Source organism: Pempheris klunzingeri, unplaced genomic scaffold, assembly GCF_042242105.1.
Source record: "Pempheris klunzingeri isolate RE-2024b unplaced genomic scaffold, fPemKlu1.hap1 Scaffold_66, whole genome shotgun sequence".
In the NCBI taxonomy this organism is placed as follows: Eukaryota; Metazoa; Chordata; class Actinopteri; order Acropomatiformes; family Pempheridae; genus Pempheris; species Pempheris klunzingeri.
Window position 1 is genome coordinate 88,993 of NW_027254970.1, and position 20,801 is coordinate 109,793.

Below are 20,801 nucleotides of genomic sequence, written 5' to 3' on the forward strand. Positions count from 1 at the left end.
ATTTGTAAAAAATAAATAAAACTGCAAGCAAATCAAACCAGCTTATATTACGTAGTTTTCCAAAAATACTTTAATAACATGTTTGTCTCACCCACACATTCAACTCCTGTTTGTAAAGCATCATCACAATCAACATTTTCTCTTGAACTATGGTGTGTGACATTACAGACATAGAGGCACTCTTCAGGGATTAGCCTAAGCCCGCATAACAGCCAAATTACATTTACATACAGTGTGTTCAGGGCTCTTTCATGACAGGACCTGTTAAGTAACGTGTATTGCATCTCTTTGCTCCAGCCGTGATACAGAAGCACACACTGACAGCATTGGAGGGTTAGCTCTAAGAAGATGAGGTGGCTTGATGACTTTATGTCATGAGAAGAAGAAGTGTGGAGAAAATTACTGATGTCCAAATTGTGAAAACAGCCACATGAAGTTGCCTCTCAGGCTTTTCCTCTAAATTCTGTTGCAATTTAATGACACAGATGTAAAAACTAGTTCAAATTTAGTTTCAGCTTTGAGGCCAAACACCACAGTTGTTCCCTGACATATACACCCTCTGTAGATTTTTATCAAGGGGCTACTCAAGAGAAAATATTTGACTGGACGCTGGCGATGCACTCATATCCTTATTCACATTTAAAGGAAATGCCTCTTGGGTATGGAGTAAAATCAAGGCCCAATTTCAAATAGTCCAGAGAGCTGTTGATCTGGTGAGCCAATCTGATGAGATGGCACACTGGTAATAAAGTCAGTTGGTAATTTCATTAAAACTTTTATACACAGAACAGGCTTACGATCTGTCTGAATGTCAATATGGCTGTATTTACTGTGCATCCATTATCCAACCTGCAGATTACAGTTTTCCTCAGGGAGTCCAGGACACAGTGATGTGGAATCACTGTTTACTGGATCTGAATCCCCAGTACAGAATTCAGACAGGAGGAAGGCGGAGGTGACGTCATAACAGAGGCGAGTCTGTCAGAGCCAGTGTGAGCGTGACTGAGAGTACTGTGCCCATGACAATGGACCACTGTCTCCAGTGCCAGTTTAAGCTGTCACCATGAAAGAGAGACAGAGCTAGGTGCAGTCCAAAATCTCTCTGCACAAAATAGTCGCTGCTGCTTCAGTTTATGTAGGTTTTGGTGGATTAATGCAGAGTGAACAGGCTCTAAATTTAGTCCTTTCTGTCAGAAGCGAAAGCTGGGGAAAAACAGAGCTCTGCTGACTCAGCAATTGGTGAAATAGCACTTTGAGGGTGTGAAATGAATAGCGGTATGACAAACAGGTGGATCGTGACTGAAGGAGACTGAGTCGTACATGCAGGTTCAAGAGAGGCATGGGGCTCTGTACTAATCTAAAGCAAATCTAAAACTGTCTGCGACTTGCAGCCGTGAGCTGAGAGCGAGACAGTAAGTATGTGAGCTTCAAGACCCTTCTCTGTAAACAATCATGACAGAGGCTGACGCATGATATATTTGTAAAGTATATGCACATATAAATACAAACATACATTCATATAGGCGGAAGGGGCAGATCCTTCACACAGACAGGCTGGTATGCTGGTGGAGAAAAACAAAATGGCAAGGAAACAAAACCGACAGTGTGTGAGTAGCAGAGGAAATAGGTTTAAAAAAGGCTGATTTGTTTTGCTTTTAAACAGGTGTGTCAGTCTTTCATATTCTTCTATGGCATTTCTGCATCTGTGAAGTAAGTATAGTCCACGGAAGCCATTGATTTAAGGTTTCTCTAGGTTTGCTCTGTGTGTAACAGGGAGAGGGAGGGGGGTGTCCTCCCTCAGGTGCTGATTGGCTGACAAACTGTGTCCGCTCACAGCAGCTGGCAGCCGCCTCTCTTCTTGCGCTTGCGGACCTGCAGTGCTGCTCTGGTGGCCATCTCGAACACCTCCCGCACACCGTCCTTGGTCTTGGCGGAGCACTCCAGGTAGCCAAAGGCACTGATGCGGTTGGCCATGTCTCTGCCCTCCTCAGACTTCACTGGCTCCTGGAGGTGTAACGAGCACATAGTGGGTTAAAATAAACAGGAAGATTGATTAGTTTTGGGATCATTTGTTGCCAGTAACACAAATGATACAGAAACACACACCTGTTTCATCTTGGCCAGCTCCCTGCGTGTGTGTTCATCATTCCTGAGGTCCTTCTTGTTACCCACGAGAATGATCGGGACGTTGGGACAAAAGTGTTTCACTTCAGGCGTCCATTTCTCGGGAATGTTCTCTACAAGAATGAAAAATTACTGCACAGTGAAGTCCAGTCTTTTCTCCCTACAAGGACAGATGGGAGAGGCTTTGTACTTTCCCTTGTGACCATACAAACATCGAGAGGTCACTGAGGTCCCTCCCAGATACACAGTCGAGTCTGCTAGCCAAAAAAATCTGTGCCGTCTAGAAGGAGATGCCGTGCTGTGATAAGCATAGGCATGCCCATTTCCAAACACTGGGAGAAAGCCTCAGGGCTGGAGACTTACTAAACAAGACTGTTTTTTTCCATCAGTTTCATTTAGGTTTTTGATGGCCAAGAACACTCAGTCTTTGCTTGAAATACATGTGATATATTCTGAGTATCCCTCTGGAAAATGCCCTCATAGTCTCACACAGCAGCAGCAGCAGCTTGGTTATAGTCTGGAAATTTGTTTGTTCATCTTGCTTCCCTTTAATGTGGAACTGACTGAATAAAAAAAAAATGGAAGTCTCTCTTAGAATTGATCAGTCAATCTACATCTACATCGATCTTGGACAATCTAATGAATAGTGATGATCCAGTCAACTTACTATTAATTTAAACATGTTCTTCTTACTGTATGTTTTAACTTCCTAATTAGTCATTCATATTTCTGTAGCCGAGAAAAAGTCAAATGTGGACTTGAATCACTGAACAGGAACATGAAAGCAGACTAACAGCCAACTGTAATAATTTAATCATAATCATTAAAAACACCATCTGAATAAAGTTTTCATAAAATGGATCGTTAGCTGAATGAAGTCTGAACACAGGCTGTAAATGGGGAAATTCAGCAAAAATACATCAATTGCCAGAAGGGAAAATCCTACAGAGAGGATCAGTTGTGATTTTACTGCACCGACGGATGGGCTCTCCTTGTGGTGGAAAATGTGGACATTTAATGGAGCGTTAACCAAAATACCTTCCTGCATCGGTGCAAAAACAAAAAAAGGATTGTAGCTTGTTCAATGTTAATAGGTTTATGGACTCAGAGGGAACCCCCTACCAGGTGTTATTAGCCTATGTTTAGTATCAGCATGGCATGCAAATTCTGCATTTAACTTTGCAGATTTAATCCATACATGGGCCTCGTCTTGCTTGTTCTCAGTCTAAACTGAAAAAACATGACCAGTTGCCTTGACTCACTGAAGTACAACTACAAAAAGGTCAAAAACATTACTTTATTTTCATCAATATTTTAATCAGGTTTGCACACTTCTTCCTCTGTCATCAAAAAATGACTTTGCTGGGACACTGGTTTTCTTAAATGTTACTCACAGTTTTGCTTAGTGGATAAGCAATTTACATGCAGCCTTACCTAAACTGTCGGGGCTGTCTATGGAGAAGCACATGAGGATAACATCTGTGTCAGGGTACGAGAGAGGCCTCAGTCTGTCATAGTCTTCCTGACCTGCTGTGTCCCACAACGCCAGCTCCACCTGAGAGAGACGAAGATCAAAACAACACATTATTAAAAGAGGATATGTTATTTCCACTTCACTGACAGAAGAAGAGGGGGGAAGTGAACAAAGAGAATCTGGGCGACAAGGCTGGAAAGAGGAAGGAAAAATAGGATTTAACACAGTTCATTCCTCCGCTGTCACGCCTAAAAAGCAACTCCCCAGAGGTGGAGATGGCTCTCGCAGGCTTTTCTTGGGCTGTTAATCAAACTGTTGGCAATCCCAGAGTGCCTGACCTGCTCTACATAAAACAAATGCCCAGAAAATAATTATTTGCTTGCTGTAGCACAAGCTACAATGCAGCCCCAAAGCACCATTATAGGAGTGTTGTATACACAGTAGCCTTGAAGTGTCATTACATATGTACAACATTTAGCTTTTGACTCAAACAGTCTCCTTATTGACTGTGGTCACTTAGCTTTCACTGTAATCTTGACCTAGCTTATCCTGCATGATGCTGATTTAATTCTATGGTAACATCACCATTACAATCACAGCTGGATTCTGAGCCTGATACAGCTGAGTATTGGGTTAAAACAGTTATAATTGTCCCCCAGAGAGCAACTACAGTTTATTAGTGGTTCTGTCTGACATATCTCTACTCTCATGTCTTGCCACGTCTGGCTTGTTGGCTGACAAACTACTCGCATTGGCAAGGTTGGCAAGCCACACTGCCTCCTGACTTATAGTTTAGCATAGATGGGGCACTTTCCACAGTATGTGAGACAGTGGGCTGGGCTGCATCACATCGTCTGTCTGGGAAAGTGAGCAACACCTCACCATGACGAACTGGTGTCCATTTCTGCTTTTGAAATCTTTTACCACTAGATGTCTCTCAGGAGTCAGCCTCGTCTGTAGTTTAATTTACCACCAATGCTGCCTGCCTGAAACGCTGCCTTCTTTTCTTTGTTGTCACCACAAGTAAATATAAAAGAATCATAAGAAGGGGAAGCTGTAAGTTCAATAATGACAGTAAATCTTAAATATTTCACAACATCAAATATATATATTTTTAAAAATCTCTGTACCACAGATGAGAAGCTTTGAGTACAAGCAGCTTTGTATTGTACAGCACAGGAAACAGGAACAGGAAACGGGACATTAGTCATGATGTATGAGGGGTCTGCAGGTTCCAACACTGGGCAGGAAGGTGGCACTGATCCATTTCCTGTTGTTGGCTAGAGGTCTACTGCTTTACAACAATGAAAAGAACCAAGGATTTGCTTACAATACACACTTATCCCCATCGGCCTTGATGGCACGTGGTCACAGGGTCACATTTTTAGCACTACAGCAGCAGTTTTAGTGTGTGGCACATGAAGCTGCCTGATCCGAGTACTGTGTGTCTATTGGTGGTGGAAGATAGATTCACATCCTTATACAACAAGCAAAAGTACTCCATTACATGTAAAAGTCCAGCATTCAAAATCCTATTTACTGTAGAAATACAGACATGTTATCAGCGAAATACATTTCAAGAATCAAAAGTAAAAGTATTTTTTCTGCAGTAAAATGTCCCCCATGAGTGTTACATAATTAAATATTACATTAGTAAATTGTTAATACTAATGAAAGAAAGTGTAAGCATCATTTTACTGTTGTAGCTGTTAAGGTGGAGCTAGTTTTAACTACTTTATATACAGTTTGGTGGTTAGGTCAAGAGGTTCCCATCCAAGGCGACAGACAAGATTTATGGGACAGGAAAGAAAAAAACAAAACAAAGTTCTGTTTCATGAATCTAATTTCATTTTTGGACTATTATAACAGTTTCCTTCGAGAAATATTTGATAATTGTATTTCTCTGGACTTCAAACAGCTTAAACCATTTGAGGATATTAAAAGGGAAAATGTCTTGTTGGTGGAACATCTGAAACGTGACATGGAGCCCAAACCAGACTTTGTGGTTGGGAACCACTGGTTTAATCTTCACAATGTGTTGTGTATTACAAGTCTAACATTTACTTTTTTAATATAAAACCATTTTCTGTATGGTAACTAGTAATGTAAAAGTAAGTACAACTCCTCAAAATTAGCAGTAAAGTACTGTGCTTGAGTAAATGTGCTTGGTTATTTCATACCACCATTATTAAAAACCATCTCACCAAAACAAATATAAAGTTATTTTAAAGATACAGTACCTGTTTGCCATCAACTTCAATGTCAGCGATGTAGTTTTCAAACACAGTGGGGACGTAGACCTCTGGGAACTGGTCCTTGCTGAAGACGATGAGCAGACAGGTCTTCCCACATGCACCATCCCCAACTATCACCAACTTCTTCCTGATGGCAGCCATCTACAAACAGAACAAACTGTGGTTAGTCTATATGGAAAAGACTCAGATGCATAGGATAGACCAAACAATCAGTGAACTGGTGAAAACAAGATGATTCAAACAGGGCGGAGGTGAAACAATGAAACCAGATATATTAAGAGTTAGAACGAGGGGGAAAAAAAGACGATCAAAGTCCATTTTAGAGCCGCACCCTCTTCCCTTTCCTGGGCTGCGTCCTGTGTGTGAGGTGAAAAACAGAGCCAGGCTGTGGATTCAACATTAGTGGGAGGGAAGAGAACAGGAGGAGAGCCTCTGTGCTCTACACACTGCTGCACATGCATGGCCTCTGGCACAAAAAGGATTTTTAATGTGTCACTTCTACATCCCTGTGGCCACGTGATCCACAGCTCTTACTGGTTTTTGATGACACCTCTGTATTGCACACAAATCCTCTCCTGTTCTCTTTGCTTTCATCCACGGAAGGAGTGCATGTGTGAGTGCAACGTGGCCACGCACACACCAACACACACGGATCAATAGCCATCTACCCACAAGCTGACAATAATGGAGAGAACGCAGTAGGTGATGAGACAACCTACTGGCTGCCTGCCAGCAGCATCAGCTTTCACCAGTCTAAGACTACCTGGACCAAAACAAAGACTCTCACCTCCGCCATCACAAAACCATCTAAATCACAGCTGATAAATGGTAGAAAGATACACCCTAATTAATGAAATAATCAATAGTTTTACATTAACAGTGAATGGTATGGCTACTGGTGTGTGAAAGGTGTCACTCATAGTGATGAACCTGTAGAAAATTATCACCCGACTGCACTTCTCAACTCCACAGAGCTTTATAGCATCTTCCACCTCATTGCGTTGGTTTCTAACCGCTCTCATAGCACTGTTTAGGCTCTTAACCCTAGTGAACATAGTGGAGCAGCTACAGAGCCTCATATTTCCCTCAGGAAGTAGTAGGGACCTAAAAGGAGTACTGGGCTTATATTTGCCAGTCGGCCATAGACGTGACTCCAAACAAGTGATAATGTTGCTTCGTATCTGCAGCAAATAAGCAACTGTTTGCTAACAAGTTTGCCATGTCAACTTAAAAAGGTCATGTGTCTGGTGTGTTAAGTGTTGTGTTCCCTGCCAAGAGGCTTAACAGTCGGTCATTACATGTTTAAGGAGCCTAGAAGTAAAACAACTTATCCTGTGGAGTAAAACAGTGACCCAAGAAAACAGCAAATCTAAATACAGATAAAATTACTTCTTTCATAATCAGTACAGCTCAACAAACCACTCAGACACCAACAAATATACAACTGTAATATCTCTCCAACAGAGTTTTGCTGCACTTGTGTATAAACAGTTGGTTCCTCTGAAATGGTCTGAGTGGGCTGGGGAGGCACAAAATACAAATAATAGATACAAAATATTCATAGAAACTAAAGCCAATTAAATTCTTACAAACTGCCTGATGGCTCGTCAATGCAGAGTGACCAAAACAATTTATTCTGTCAAAACCCTGCAGTGTACATTATTTTCTTCAGCTCTGTAAACAATGAGTCCTAGAGATAACCAAGAGGACCCAGGACCAGGTGTTTGTGTACGTTCAAGAATTAAATGTGCATCTCCACAGTTTCCTCTGCTTCTATTGGCCACAGTCATTTTCACCACAAGAAGAAAAAACGCAATTGTTCAGTTTGCTTTTCTCTCCCACACATTAAATCAGGCCAGTGTGTTGTCAGTTTGTCTCTGGAGAGAGCCACCTGTTCTCTGTGATAGCAGGCTGCTGCTACTCCATACATCATACTGTCACTGCCAGAGGGAAGACACACACACACACACACGTGAGTGGTAGGTACCGTGCAGCCCCAGAAAGCTTCAGAAAACGGGGTTTGTCCTGCAGATTTTGTGTTGTGACAAATAATGCAGTTTATTGATGATGATAGCATGCTGACTACTCCAACATTGGCAGCACATGGTGTGTATTGGGGGACTGTGCCACTACAAGGACAGGGGCAGTGACACCAAGGACTCCAATGAAGCCTGCAGCATACCTGATCACAACTGAACAATGCCAGCATATAGCTTTGGTCCACTTCACCTGTCTTAGTCTATCGTCATTGTTGTGAACTGAGAAACTGTAATTTTCCCAAACAGCAGCCTTAAATGATACTGGAGGATCTTCCAGCTCCGGCTTATCTGCTTTCGCCATAACTACAAACTGGTTTGTGCTAAATTACATGCAATCTCTCTGCGGCATGCGCTTGTGAATGCACGCATGGTGACCGAGATTACTTCATGAGGTGTGCATGTGCTGAATGGATGACACCCAGCACATGGGTATATCTTGCTACGGAGAGAAACTGAGTTTTAAATTAAGTTCCGCACATGCACTAAAAAAGGCTAAAACAACGGTGCATTAGTTCCATATACACACGAACCAAACCAAAAAGACTAATACTGAAAATTTCCGAAAAACCCCTAGTAATTGTAGTAGTAGAGATGTTTATGGAAGTAAGACAAATGGACCTGAAACATTTAATCATTTAGCCTAATTATTTTGGTAAATCAAATAGGATGAAGTAAGTTTTCATGAAAACTTGCCAAACATTAGAGAGTTCTAGCCTTTCTGGCCTGAGTGATTGTAACCGATATATCTTTAGGTTTTGGACTGTTTGTCAGACAAACCAGGACGTTTGAAGATGTCACTTCAGGAAGCTGTGATCAACATTTTCACTACTGTCTAGCATCTAATCCAAAGGAGAAATCAGTTAATCAAGAGGTAGAAAGAAAGGCAAGGATATATGTAAAATATAACTTAAATATGAGATTAGGAAAGCAACACAGCTGAATTAACAACACAGTACTGAATTCAGACCTAGAATAGATGAATAGTCCTTCTTCAAACCATGCAAGTATAAAAATACATATAATACAAAATAATTGACAGCTGTGACATTTACATGTAACAAACAAAGTCCCAGACAGTGAAGAGGTGAGTCGACACCTGTTAAGCTGGTGGCAGGGGAACCAGTAAAATATATTTTTTAAGGTTTCACTGCATTAATTATCTCAAATGATTCACTTGTATGCTCTTGGTGCACAGTTCACACTCCCTGCAGGTGGCTGACAGTAAAAGCTTTGCTTTGAAGATGACAAAGCATGACTTTTCTTATACAAAGCTGAAGTCAGTCTTCAGTTAAAATAACTGGTAAAGATCTGCAGGTGCTTAATGTGTTTTTCTCATTTCCTTTCTCTGCTTCCTGTCACTTCCTGGTAAGACATAAACAGTAGTGAGGGGGGAGAGTAATGAGCAACAGGAAAGACAACTGTCTCCCTCTCTGAGTTTCTCCCCTCGGGTCACTTCAAATAATCCTTATTAGCACAAGGACGAGTCCAAGGCAACCAGTCACTCCTCTTCTTTTTCCTCATCTTTAAACAGCTGGGACTCGTGGTGCAATTTCCATGTTCATTTTATCAGTCTGCTAAAAGATAGTGTGTGTGAGGGTTCATGGAGAGCAGACTTACACAGGGTCATATGAATATTATATTAAGTCAGTACTACCTAGGGACACTTTTCACTTTTCTATGGCCTTCAAGTGAGTTTAACTGCATTTTAATATGATACTTAATCATATTACAGAGGCTACATTCACCTCATTAAAAGCAAAGGAAATGCACCCAAGAATTAAATCTTACAGCGTCAGCAGCTATTCATTGTTTTACCATTTGCTTTTTATTATGACACTCTGTGCCATATTCAGCAATCAATAATTAAGTGTGCCCTGGATTTTATGTTGTACTAAGTAGGCCTCTGTCAGTGATGGAGGAAAAATAATTAAAAAAAAAAAAAAAAACAGTCAAAATGTGCCCATAAATAATTGAAATAAGGATAGCTATCTGTGTGGCGTTGAACTCACTCATAGAAGCAGCAGTGAACTGGATATATGAGAGCCGGAGACCAAGCTGGTCACATGTCATTACAGCTGCATAAATCTGAGTTACAAAGAACAAGAAGAACGCGAAAATGAACAGAAGACATATTCTAAGTGCCAGTCCACAGACACGCACGTGCACACACACACACACACCTCGGAGAACGGGCGTATAGCTGTGCAGGAGAATGCGTGTTCACACGTGTCTTGGGATGAATGATCCTGTCTTGCGTAATGTTTGTCCCTGTGCGGGGTAGCAAAGGACAAAGTTCTCATTCCTAGCACATGCAGCACATACGCTCATTTCTCCCTGGCAGGTTTTGACTCACCCCTGCGGGAGTAACGCATTAGCCGGTCTTGTTCATTAGAAGTGGTAGAGAAAGCAAACCACCCAGTGAGCTCCAGGAGGGACAATAAGAAACCCTCTCTTCTTGAAGTATCAACCAGTTTCTAATCAGCAAACTCGTTTTATTTACATCATCCCATCAAGAGTATGCAGAAGCCATAAAACTCCTATAATTAAATCATCCTCATGTCTTAATAATGATTCGGTCATTGAGATGATTTAATAATAGGAGTTTCAGTATTCATGGCTTACTCATTAAGTCACGAAGGCTTGCACCGGTCCAACTCAAGCAGAATCATCAAAGTACATACAGGGATTTGTGTATTTTCACCTGAACAACAGAGACATTTCCCAGCTGATAAAATGCCTTTAAGATATGATCCAACCCCACAGGGCGAGGAGCCGCAAAGGTTAGGTCTGATCTAATCCTGTATGATATTAGACTTATCTAAAGGCTGAAGGCACTCAAGAGTTCCAAAGATCAAAACAGACAGTTACTATACATGTTTTACTCATTACATTTTGAAGACATTAATCATTCTGACTATTCAAAAAAGCCCAAAGCATTTCCAATCTTTTCTCGGTTTGTTCTAGATGGGCCAGCTGTTGAAAAACACCCCACTGAGCTCTGTTAAAACAGTGGAACTGCACAGTGTTGTGAATGGGTGAATTATGTGTGGAGAACATCTGTTTCAATAAATGATATAAACAGCAGCAAACAATGCAATCAGGGCTGCTATGGATGAAAAAAGAAGATAAAAACTTGCCTTTGTTTCTTTTGATTTTGAGAGAACACTTTTAAAAAAGCTGCCAATTATTGGCAGCTACATTTGAGCATTAGTATGTTGTTGTTTCGTGGAAAGCTGTCCAACCTTTCTGCCACCCACAATGAGAGACACGTCTCTCTTCACAGGCAGTCCCACCACACACCACTCCACAGGCCATTGTACAAAATAATTTAGGAAATCACTTAAATGTTACATCTGATCATAACCAAACAACACTCATCACCTGGCTTAGGCTGTGTTCAGGCGGACTTTAACTATGCGAGGAAAAATAATACTGCATCCTAATTAATTTGAATGAGGCCAATCCGGCAATGAGGGGGTTCAGGCGAAAAAATGTAGGGTCAGCCAGCAATAAAGTTAGAACCTAAACCTGGCTCAAGTTTTAATGCAAAGCAATGTGACGTCTTCTAGCAAGGCGCTGTTGTGTGACCAATTAAATACTTGCAAGCACACATTCCCGGAGGATTACTTTGTAACATGAACAGCATATTTCTACCGTTTACCTCGTGATCAGTGTGACAAAAGGCAAAACGGCTGCTGGTGTGATAACTTGCCTCAGAGTATAGTTAAACCGCCGCACAGTGTTTTGGCATCTGAGAAGCCTTCAGACTGTAGATCTGTTGAGTGGAAGTCCTGGGCCGTATTTCATGTCTCACAGGCTCCTCAAGAAAACCAGCTCAATGATGCAAACCACCTCGACAGAGGTGAGGTACTCTCAACAGCCTGAAGAACGCAGATTGGAGTGCCTTCAGGAAAGTTGGTAAATGTCTGTGAGTGGTTACGTTGAGTCTGGTCTTGAATGAAAATCTACAGAGAACTGAAGGTGTCACTTCAGAACAGCAAGGAAAATAGAAAGAAATCGCTGAAATCTTGATGTGAAAACAGTCAAAACTTCGTGCTTCTTCTGTACTGTCCTGAATAAAGAGTCTGGGTACACACATGGGTAAATGTGGTTTCACTTTCCTTAAATTTACCAGCTTGAATTTTTTTCCTTATTCAGCCAAAGGCTAAGGACAGTACATACAACATCTGTGACCTTGGCTAAAGATGTTTACTGAATAAGGACAGAAAAATGGGTAAATATAGAATTACAAGAAGATAAACTAGGAGGATTTCAGCTGCTCAACAGATCTGCACCTGACCACGACTGAATAAATATGTCCTCCCTAAATCCCTTTTCTTTGGAAAGTGGCACAAGCTCTGCTGGGACCCCCCACCGGTCAAATATAAACTACCTCTACACTTGCTGGTGATGAACAAAACATTTGAGCTGTTACAGACAAATATTAACTGAGGGTTAGCAGCTCAGGTATTGACACACTGATTGGTCAAAGCAGCAAAATGCATTCCACATGATGATTAATAACAGGTCACTGGATGCTCTCACACACACACACACACACACACACACACACACACACACACACACACACACACACACACACACACACACACACACACACACACACACACACACACACACACTGTCTGACTGTGGAAGGACGTAAGCTGTGAGGAATGTCTCACCCACTTTCAACACCCCTCACCCTTTTCTTCTAAACACACAACATCCCTCCTCCCAGCAGCGTCTGCCTCTGTTTCTCCGGGTTGAAATGTTGAGGACAGGATTATACATGAAGCACACTCTACCATAAACATACAGAACGTGTATCTAAACAAATGTGTTTAAACTTACATTCACAATTAGCTTACTGTCCCCAAATATGCAAAAGTTCGTCTCTCAGACCTTCCACACATACACGCTAGAAAACATGACGACGGCTGCCTGACAGGAAGAGGAGGTCCTTTGTTCAATTTGGCTGGACAACATGAAAAAGACAAAAAAAAACGGTGCATGTGACCACTTAATGAGAACTGCTTAATGAGAACAGGACAAAGGATGGCGAATACAGTACTTACGTACAAAACAAGTTTGCTTTTCTAATGAATGCCTTGTAGTGTCTACAAATTTTCAAACTTCAGATTTCAAGTAGCTCCCTCTGGATTATAATTTTTTTTTTGAAACCATACTCTTTAAAACCCGTAAACAGAGTTTGATGTGTGAGATCATTGGTGTTCCCCTTTAATAGAAACCATTAAGGGAGATGCTGGCTGTACTTTCTTAATGCAGAGCTATTTAGCAGACAAACACTCAGACTGCTTTCGTAATTTTTATGTAGACCTACTTAAGGCTAGGAGTGCACTGTGGAGATGTATAGGAGCTGTGTAGGGAAAACAAATTAAATATACAATTAAGATATATACATACTGGATCGAACTCTGGGAGAGCAAACCAGACTCATTAAGACGCACCTACAAAATAGTGCTGCGGCCGATGAGATTTTTGCTCTCTCTCATTATAGAATATATTGTTATTATTAAACAACCTTTTGCATGAGGTGGGATTAGAGAAATTCTTGTTGAGAAGTTGAAGCCAAGCTCAAATTTTCAAGGTTGAATCACACTTGAGACCAGAAGTGGCTGCTCAGGATCCAGGCCAGGGAGGCAGCTCAAGTCAGAGAACCTAGCTGGAGCCCAAAATAGGACAGAGCCATTGAGACTCCCCCAGCCCAATTTATCACAGTGCACACAGCTCAGCTCAGAGCAGAGGACGAAAGAGAGGAATATCACACAGAATTATGCTTTCATCCGCCCCTGAGCCTCCGCTTGCAGTACAAACAGAAAGAAAAGTCGGACAGACGGAGGGAAGAGAGGAAGGAGAGGCGTGGTGGTCAAAACTAGAACATGTTATAGCACAAGCAACACATTTGGATAAACTTAAAACATATCAAAGATTAGTAAGTAAGCAAGTCTTTGATTAATATTCCATGTGAATGAAATAAAAAAAAGAGGATGAATTAGTCATGGAGTGGATTGGGAATGGAGCTAATCAGGATTTGAATGCATTTCATGACTGCATTTCTGTTTTCTAAGTTTCCGCTGCTGCTACAAGATTATAAAGTGTGCATATTTACGGACACACACCGCCTCTGTTGAACTTTATTACAACGTCTTTCTCACTCACTCATGATTTATTCCTTTATAGCTACCCCTCTTCTACACATCCTCCTCCGGGCTCTTGTTCACACTGTGTCCTCCTCTCATCCCTTCCTTTTTCTGCCTCTCCCTCTCTTCCTGTGTTGCAGTGTGATGTCACCATCGGGGAGCTAATGTTCTGTATCCTTAGGGTGCTGCATTCCTCCTTTCCGACTCACACAGCACAAATGAAAGCAGAAGCTGAGACACGCATGCAGCCTGGATGGAGTCACCACCCACATCACCTCGGCAGTTTCGTTTTATCAAATCCTTTATTGAATCTTATCATCTTAACATCTGCGAGACACTCAAGGCTAACCAACTGAGATAGTCTAACTGCCTTTTACTGGCTGACTAGACAGAAACACTAGTTTTTACTGGCAGCCCAATCAATGTTCACATCATGTACGACCTGGGAATGAGATAATTAGTATAATATATGACATGTTAAATAAATGTGTTGGACACATTTAATTAACAGCTGTAGCCTCTTTACTCCAAATACTGAAGGTCCTGATTCGGAACTATTCAAAATGTCGATATCATATAAGTTAAGGTTTAACTGTGGAGGAGAGAAAAAGATTCGTTAGTGTCTGAGCTAAACAAATCTGGGTAATTAGCTAAGCGGGAACTGGATCCGAAATGGAAGCGGCTATCAGAAACCATCCCTTCGGACTCTGCTGCTAACTCAGAAGAAGTGTTCAGCTTTCTGAAATGTCCTTTTTGGGACTTCCTGAGACAGCAAGCACCAAGATCCAAACAGGAAACTCTCCAAGAGATTATTTTTTATTTTTTTAAACCACAGAGGATTTGCTCATCTGGCTTGCTGTCTGTGGTTGATACACCCCACAGGCCACAGACACAATTTTCCATGCGGACATGTTCGTTGGTCACCATCAGATGACTGGGAAACAGAATCAGTTAAGAGCCTGAACTCAGCATTTTCCTGTGTTCTCTGTGTAAAAGATACTGCAGTAAAATTAGTTTTCAGGATGACGCTGGCCTCCTTGGAAATCACCACTGATGGAAAGTTGACTAATCTAAGAAAGGATACTGTGGAGCATTGTGTCTGAATACCCCTGCTGATAAGCACCTATAGCGTAATAACATGAGCAGGAAGGATGGAAAAAATGCCATCTGAGCAACCCCCCTTCTGTTCATGCACTTCTTCCTAAATATTTGTTTAGGGGGTTTGCTTTGGAGAACTATTCTGAGTGTACTTCCTATGTTCACCATCCCTGAAGCTCCGGCTGGTGAATAGTAAAACACTCATTGTCGGTCGGTGGTGGAGAGCATGTCACGGGGAGCAAAATGAGACGCAGCACCAGGGTGAAATGGCCTCTGGCGATCCTGGCATATATGGAGCTTTTGATCCATAATAGTTTTCCATGAAGGCTTTCATCCTGACCTACTGAGCTTATTGAGTGGTATTCTGAAATGACCTCAATATGGCAAGAAGAAAAATACGTAGAACTCACAAGCTAGAGATGGAAGATACCATATCCAAATGTCAACTCGGTCAACATGAAACACCTTGTCTTGTTATCTTAATTTGAAATTTAGGATATTAAAGGTTATTCGCAGAGGTAGCGTTTTTGTTTTTTTAGACCCGATTCCAACCAGAGTCCTTTAACGATGAATCTGCCGATAGTGATACCCCATCCGATACTTATATCTACTTAAAATATAACCCAAATATATGTCATCCTGGCTCCTGTACTTACATATTTTGGGTTTGAAATGACTGGTGCAAAAACTTTTGGAAAAGGTCCAGTGGATTATTACAAAAGTTTTTCTACCTAAAAGTCATCTAGACATGAAAATATGTAAAAGTAGGACTCAGGTCTAAAAAAAGTGGAGGGATATGATGGTCCATTTAGATCAGTATAACAACCTCTGGTATAGAGCTGAAATAATTGGCTGATGGACTGATTAATCAATCAACCAAAAATCAATTGGTAGCTATTTTGTTAATTGATTAATCATTGAAGTCATTTTTGAAGCAAAAACACCAACTAACTTCCAGCTTCCAATATGTGAGAATTTGCTGCTTTAATCAGTTTTACATTCATTTATTATGTTTGGGTTTTGGACTGTTGGCCAGACAAAACGAGACACATGAAGACCTAACACTGAGTTTTGATTAACTGTGATGGACATTTTTCACTACTTTCTTACATTTTATAAAACCGAACAAGCAATCAAGAAATGACAAAACCACCTGGCTGGTAATCATATTTACATTAATATATCTGTCTGCATATTTTGTTGTGTTTAACTCATTCTACTGTACTACTATTGACAGATGGTTTAGAAATATATTAAATTTTAGCTTGTTTATGTTCTAAATGCTTGGAACTCTCTGCAAAACATTTAATTATTTAATGGTTTGACTAGAGATATTCATCTTCAACCATTTCCCCACTTACATTTCTGCAGGAATTCCCACTGTGTGTGGGCTCTTACTTATTGTCTGCATACTAAAATATCCAACCCAGAATCCACAGCACTTATATGTGTATATAACGCCATTAAAACTACTTCCTTTAACACGGCTAACTTCACACAGTGTGGCTCTGGATTACATCACTTAGTGGAACCACAGTCAAAACCACACACGGATGTGAAGAGCAGACATCCTAACGTCTGCTTTTACACTAACATAGTCTAGATTGGGGATTTCCACAACATTTCCTCCCACTGCATTGACACTGATTTGTGTTTGTGTATACCACTGGGTAACACTTCCACTTCTGACCACCACCTGCAAACAGCTTGGTCAGCACTCAGCTGTTCAGCTACAATGACATCATACTTTCTCCTGTAGTAGCCACACAAACACAAACACTTTGCATGCACACATAAGGCGATGAAGATGTAGGAAAACATTTCATGCATCCTTATCCTGTTTGTGTCTTGCCTTTTAGCATCATCTCTCTCTGTGCCAGAGCACAATCACAAAAGGGAGTAACCCACCCAGTGGATGCATGGTTGACTTTTGCAGGATTGACGGTCGATGCTGGTGGTGCATTTTGCTATGGGGGACATGTCAAGACAAGGGAGCAAGCCTGGGAGAGATATGAGGGTCTGCGCTACAGTAGCCGAGCAACACAACAAGGGTGTGGTGACTCGGAGAGAGGAATTTCCTCGGGACAGACAAATGTTTGAGCAATTATTCTAAACAGGCGAGAGGATAGACTTTTCTTGAGCAAATAAAAACGTGAAAAATACTCTGTCGTTAGCATAAAAGTGGTTTTTATATATGTATATTTTGCTTTCCAGGGATCCCTGTCCAGAGGAAAAAAACATCCGATACCATCCTTTCCCTTTACTGGCCAAACAGGTTCCCAAAGAGAAAGAAAAGATAAAGTTTTTACAGCGGGTAAATATCGTCTGTCTGCCTCCACAGCTCAAGTCCATATGGTTTAAATACGTATTGAAGTATTTTATGGGTACAGACTGGGCTGGGTTTGTGTGGCAGGAATGCTGATATGATCCATATCTCCGACAGGATACTGCTGGAGAGACAGAGAGAGGACAAACAGGAGTGTCCCCACTTTCTCACACTTTTCTCCGGCATTTCCAGCCACCAAACGTCGAAACACTAGAGTCATTCCGTTGGAAAACTTCTAAACAAGTAACAGGTTTCAGCTGGCCGAGCTGCCGCTGCTGTCTCGGCTCATTAGCGTGTCTTCACAGATCGGTGCTCGCCTGAACTACTTTTTTCCTACACACCGCAAACTCGCTCGAACGGCTCCAGGCGCTTTTCGGCGCTTGTGAAATGAAGCCAAAGAGACAAAAAGCCACAGTTTGTTCTCTTACCTTTTCCCACAGTGAGCTTTCAAGTGTCTGAGACCTCCGTGTTTCCCTCCCGCTGGAGTCCTTCCCGTGAAGCAGCTGTGGTCGGAGTGAAGGACCGAGGCAGCGGCCAGACTGCTACTCACTAGACCCTCCCATACTGCTGCATTCATGACCCCTCGGAACATTTAGCATTCATCTATGCCTGTGCTCGCTGGAAAACAGGGCTGCAACTGACAATAATTTTTATTTTTCTCAGATATTTTATTTAAAGGTTCCATATTATATTCATTTTAAAGTCCATACTTGTATTTGGGGGTCCTACTAGAATAGGTTTAAATGGTTTAATGTGCATGAGAGGGCTGCTGCAGTTTTTCCAGCCTCTTTCTGCACACTCTGTTTTAGATGAACAGGACAAACTGTGCTTTGCTTTTGCATTCACCATCTTTCTGTTACCCTGAGTTGGTTTTAGTGAGGAAAAAACAATGGCGGACACCAAGGTGGACTCAGGAGGTTTTCATGGGTGGAGACAGTCCACCTACTGATTGGCTGGAGGATATGATCAACAGATCCCCTTGTGACATCATAAAGGGAGGTAAATCTGAATGAGGTGTTTTCTCACACATTTACTGAAAGATGGAGCAGGGGAATAAACACATGGACTGGACACATTTATTTTGAGAAGGCATTAGAAAGTGCATTTGGCACAATATGGGAACTTTAAGTAAGAATAGCAATGCTAATGTACAGAAAACAAGAGGGATGTTGCTTTACTATATATGGAAATGCAGAAAAATTCAAAAGTCATGAGAAGAGGTAAGAGCTATAATCGAAAAGATTATTTCAAAACAAATCTTAGATGACCCAAAGCTTTTTCTGTTGGGTGTGTATCTGGAGAAACACAATTGAAGTAAAAATAAATAAGAATTTATAGATCTCAGCCTGCTCTATGCCAAAACATGTATTGCAACAGACTCACAGACTCAGGCACTACTCAGTGGATAAGATGGATGTTATCAAGCCTTCTGTTACAGAGGATAACTTATATTTTAAAAGCTACACAGCAGGTATTTGAGAGCATTTAGACGCCCTTCATTAATTATGTGAAGGGATTGGATCTAACAGAAGAGACTGACTGCAGACAGTGCAGTTTCCGATCTTCTAGAATTAATAATTTTCTTAAGAGGCCTACTTGTTATATTTTACACAAAGGAATTAGAGTACTCTGTTCTGTGTTTCTGTGTTTTTCAAAGCAGCAATCTACTGATGTTTATACACTATATGTATATAACATGTTGTATTTTATGTAGTTGAAAACTCAATAAAAATATTGTGGAAAAAAATAGCAATACTAAGCTGCCCAAATAGTCCTTAAAGTACCAAAAGTAAAACAATTCATTATACAAAATGGCCCATTTCAGATTCATGTACATTATATTATAGGGTTAGAGTTACTGATGCATTAATGTGCATGTCACTTAAATGTCACTGCTAGAAAAGGTGGAGCTAATTTTAACTGCTTTATACAGTACAGGGAGGCTTAATACATAATAATGTGTCAGTATTTGTTAGTTGACTAATATTTTGTATTGATAGTCTAAATCTGCAACGTAACTAACATGTCAAATAAATGTAGTTGAGTAAAAAGCAGTAAAGTAATATTGCATTCAAAATGTTGTGGAGTAAAAGTGCAAAGCAGCATAAAATGGGGATAAGGCATAACAAGACAAGATAAAAACAGATATTTGTCTGCGTATGTACGTCTGTGTGTGTAAGTGTCTCTCTAAGAATCAGTGCAATTTATTTTTTATTTTTGTGAACTGTTTCCAGAACTGTCACACTACTGCTGACAATATTTACACTTTTTTCAGCTAAAAAAGGCCCCTGCATTAATGCTGCGTGTGGCATCCTGAGACAGAAATAGTCCACATGTTATCGAATATAGTGAAAAACACAGATTTGGCAAAGAGTATAAAACACATTTGAGACAGAGGGTCAAATGCATACCACACATTTCCACCAGAGCACTAAAAGGGCGATTAGAAAATTCTCGACTGTACCTGAATGCAGCATGGTGCCCTCGCTGTTTGAGATTGCAGCGCCTCCACGCTAATGGCTGAGAGGATTTAACCGTTACAAGGTCCCTCCCCTTTACGGTTAGAGAATGATGACGTCATTTTCATCAGGAGGTGTGTGCCATTTAAGTTGTCAGCATTAGTCGGGATTTCCATTATCCCACCAGCAATATTTCTGTGTAAAATGTGAGATGAATACTTCGTTTATTGTTGCTATCATTATTATTATCATTATTATATAAGGGAGTGAACTTTGACCCAAGTGCTTTTCTCCCACAGTGCAACAGGAAATCACACTACAGGGATTTGAGCTTTTTAACATGCCATTCCCTCAATGAGGTCGTAAGTTCATTCACCCTCCAGTGCAGTGCACTGTAAAAACACAGCAGCCCCAGTTTAAGAACATTTCAGGACCTTCAATATGCACATTGTTAACCCACAGTATTATTAGCACTCACAAATCTTATCAAGTGCTCTTTTTAAAGTAAATCAAGAAGTTTTATTGTGCTCAAAAAACAACACCTAGCGGCAAATTTCTGGTGTTCTGGTTTAGCTTCTCATGGAGGGAAGTAGAAGTAAAACAAAGGCTTAGTTGTTGAGAGGCTGGATGCACAAACTGACTGTACAAACTGATGTAAGCCTACGTCTCTGTATCCTGGCTCTTTGACAGTAATTTGGACATTTCTCTGCAGTTTCCATGGTAATACCCACATACTGTAGCATGAGGAAAAACGGTGCACAGTGGCACCTCCCAGTCCCATGCAACAGCGATGCTATTTCTGTAAGCTGTCTGGGAGCGGGAGCTACCGGCTAATGTGTGTTGATGGGAGAAAGATGAGTGT

At 41.1% G+C, this 20,801-nt stretch overlaps 1 protein-coding gene across 1 annotated transcript; it reads right to left on the reverse strand.

The window, feature by feature from the left end:
- Positions 1-52: 52 nt before the first annotated feature.
- LOC139225141 (rho-related GTP-binding protein RhoA-D) lies at positions 53-18,017 on the reverse strand. The gene is made up of 5 exons (XM_070856177.1): positions 17,909-18,017; positions 5,839-5,994; positions 3,559-3,679; positions 2,107-2,237; positions 53-2,004 (listed from the first exon to the last, which is right to left on the reverse strand). The coding sequence occupies exons 2-5, from the start codon at positions 5,992-5,994 to the stop codon at positions 1,831-1,833; spliced, it is 582 nt and encodes a 193-aa protein (XP_070712278.1). The 5' UTR covers positions 17,909-18,017; the 3' UTR covers positions 53-1,830.
- Positions 18,018-20,801: the final 2,784 nt, after the last annotated feature.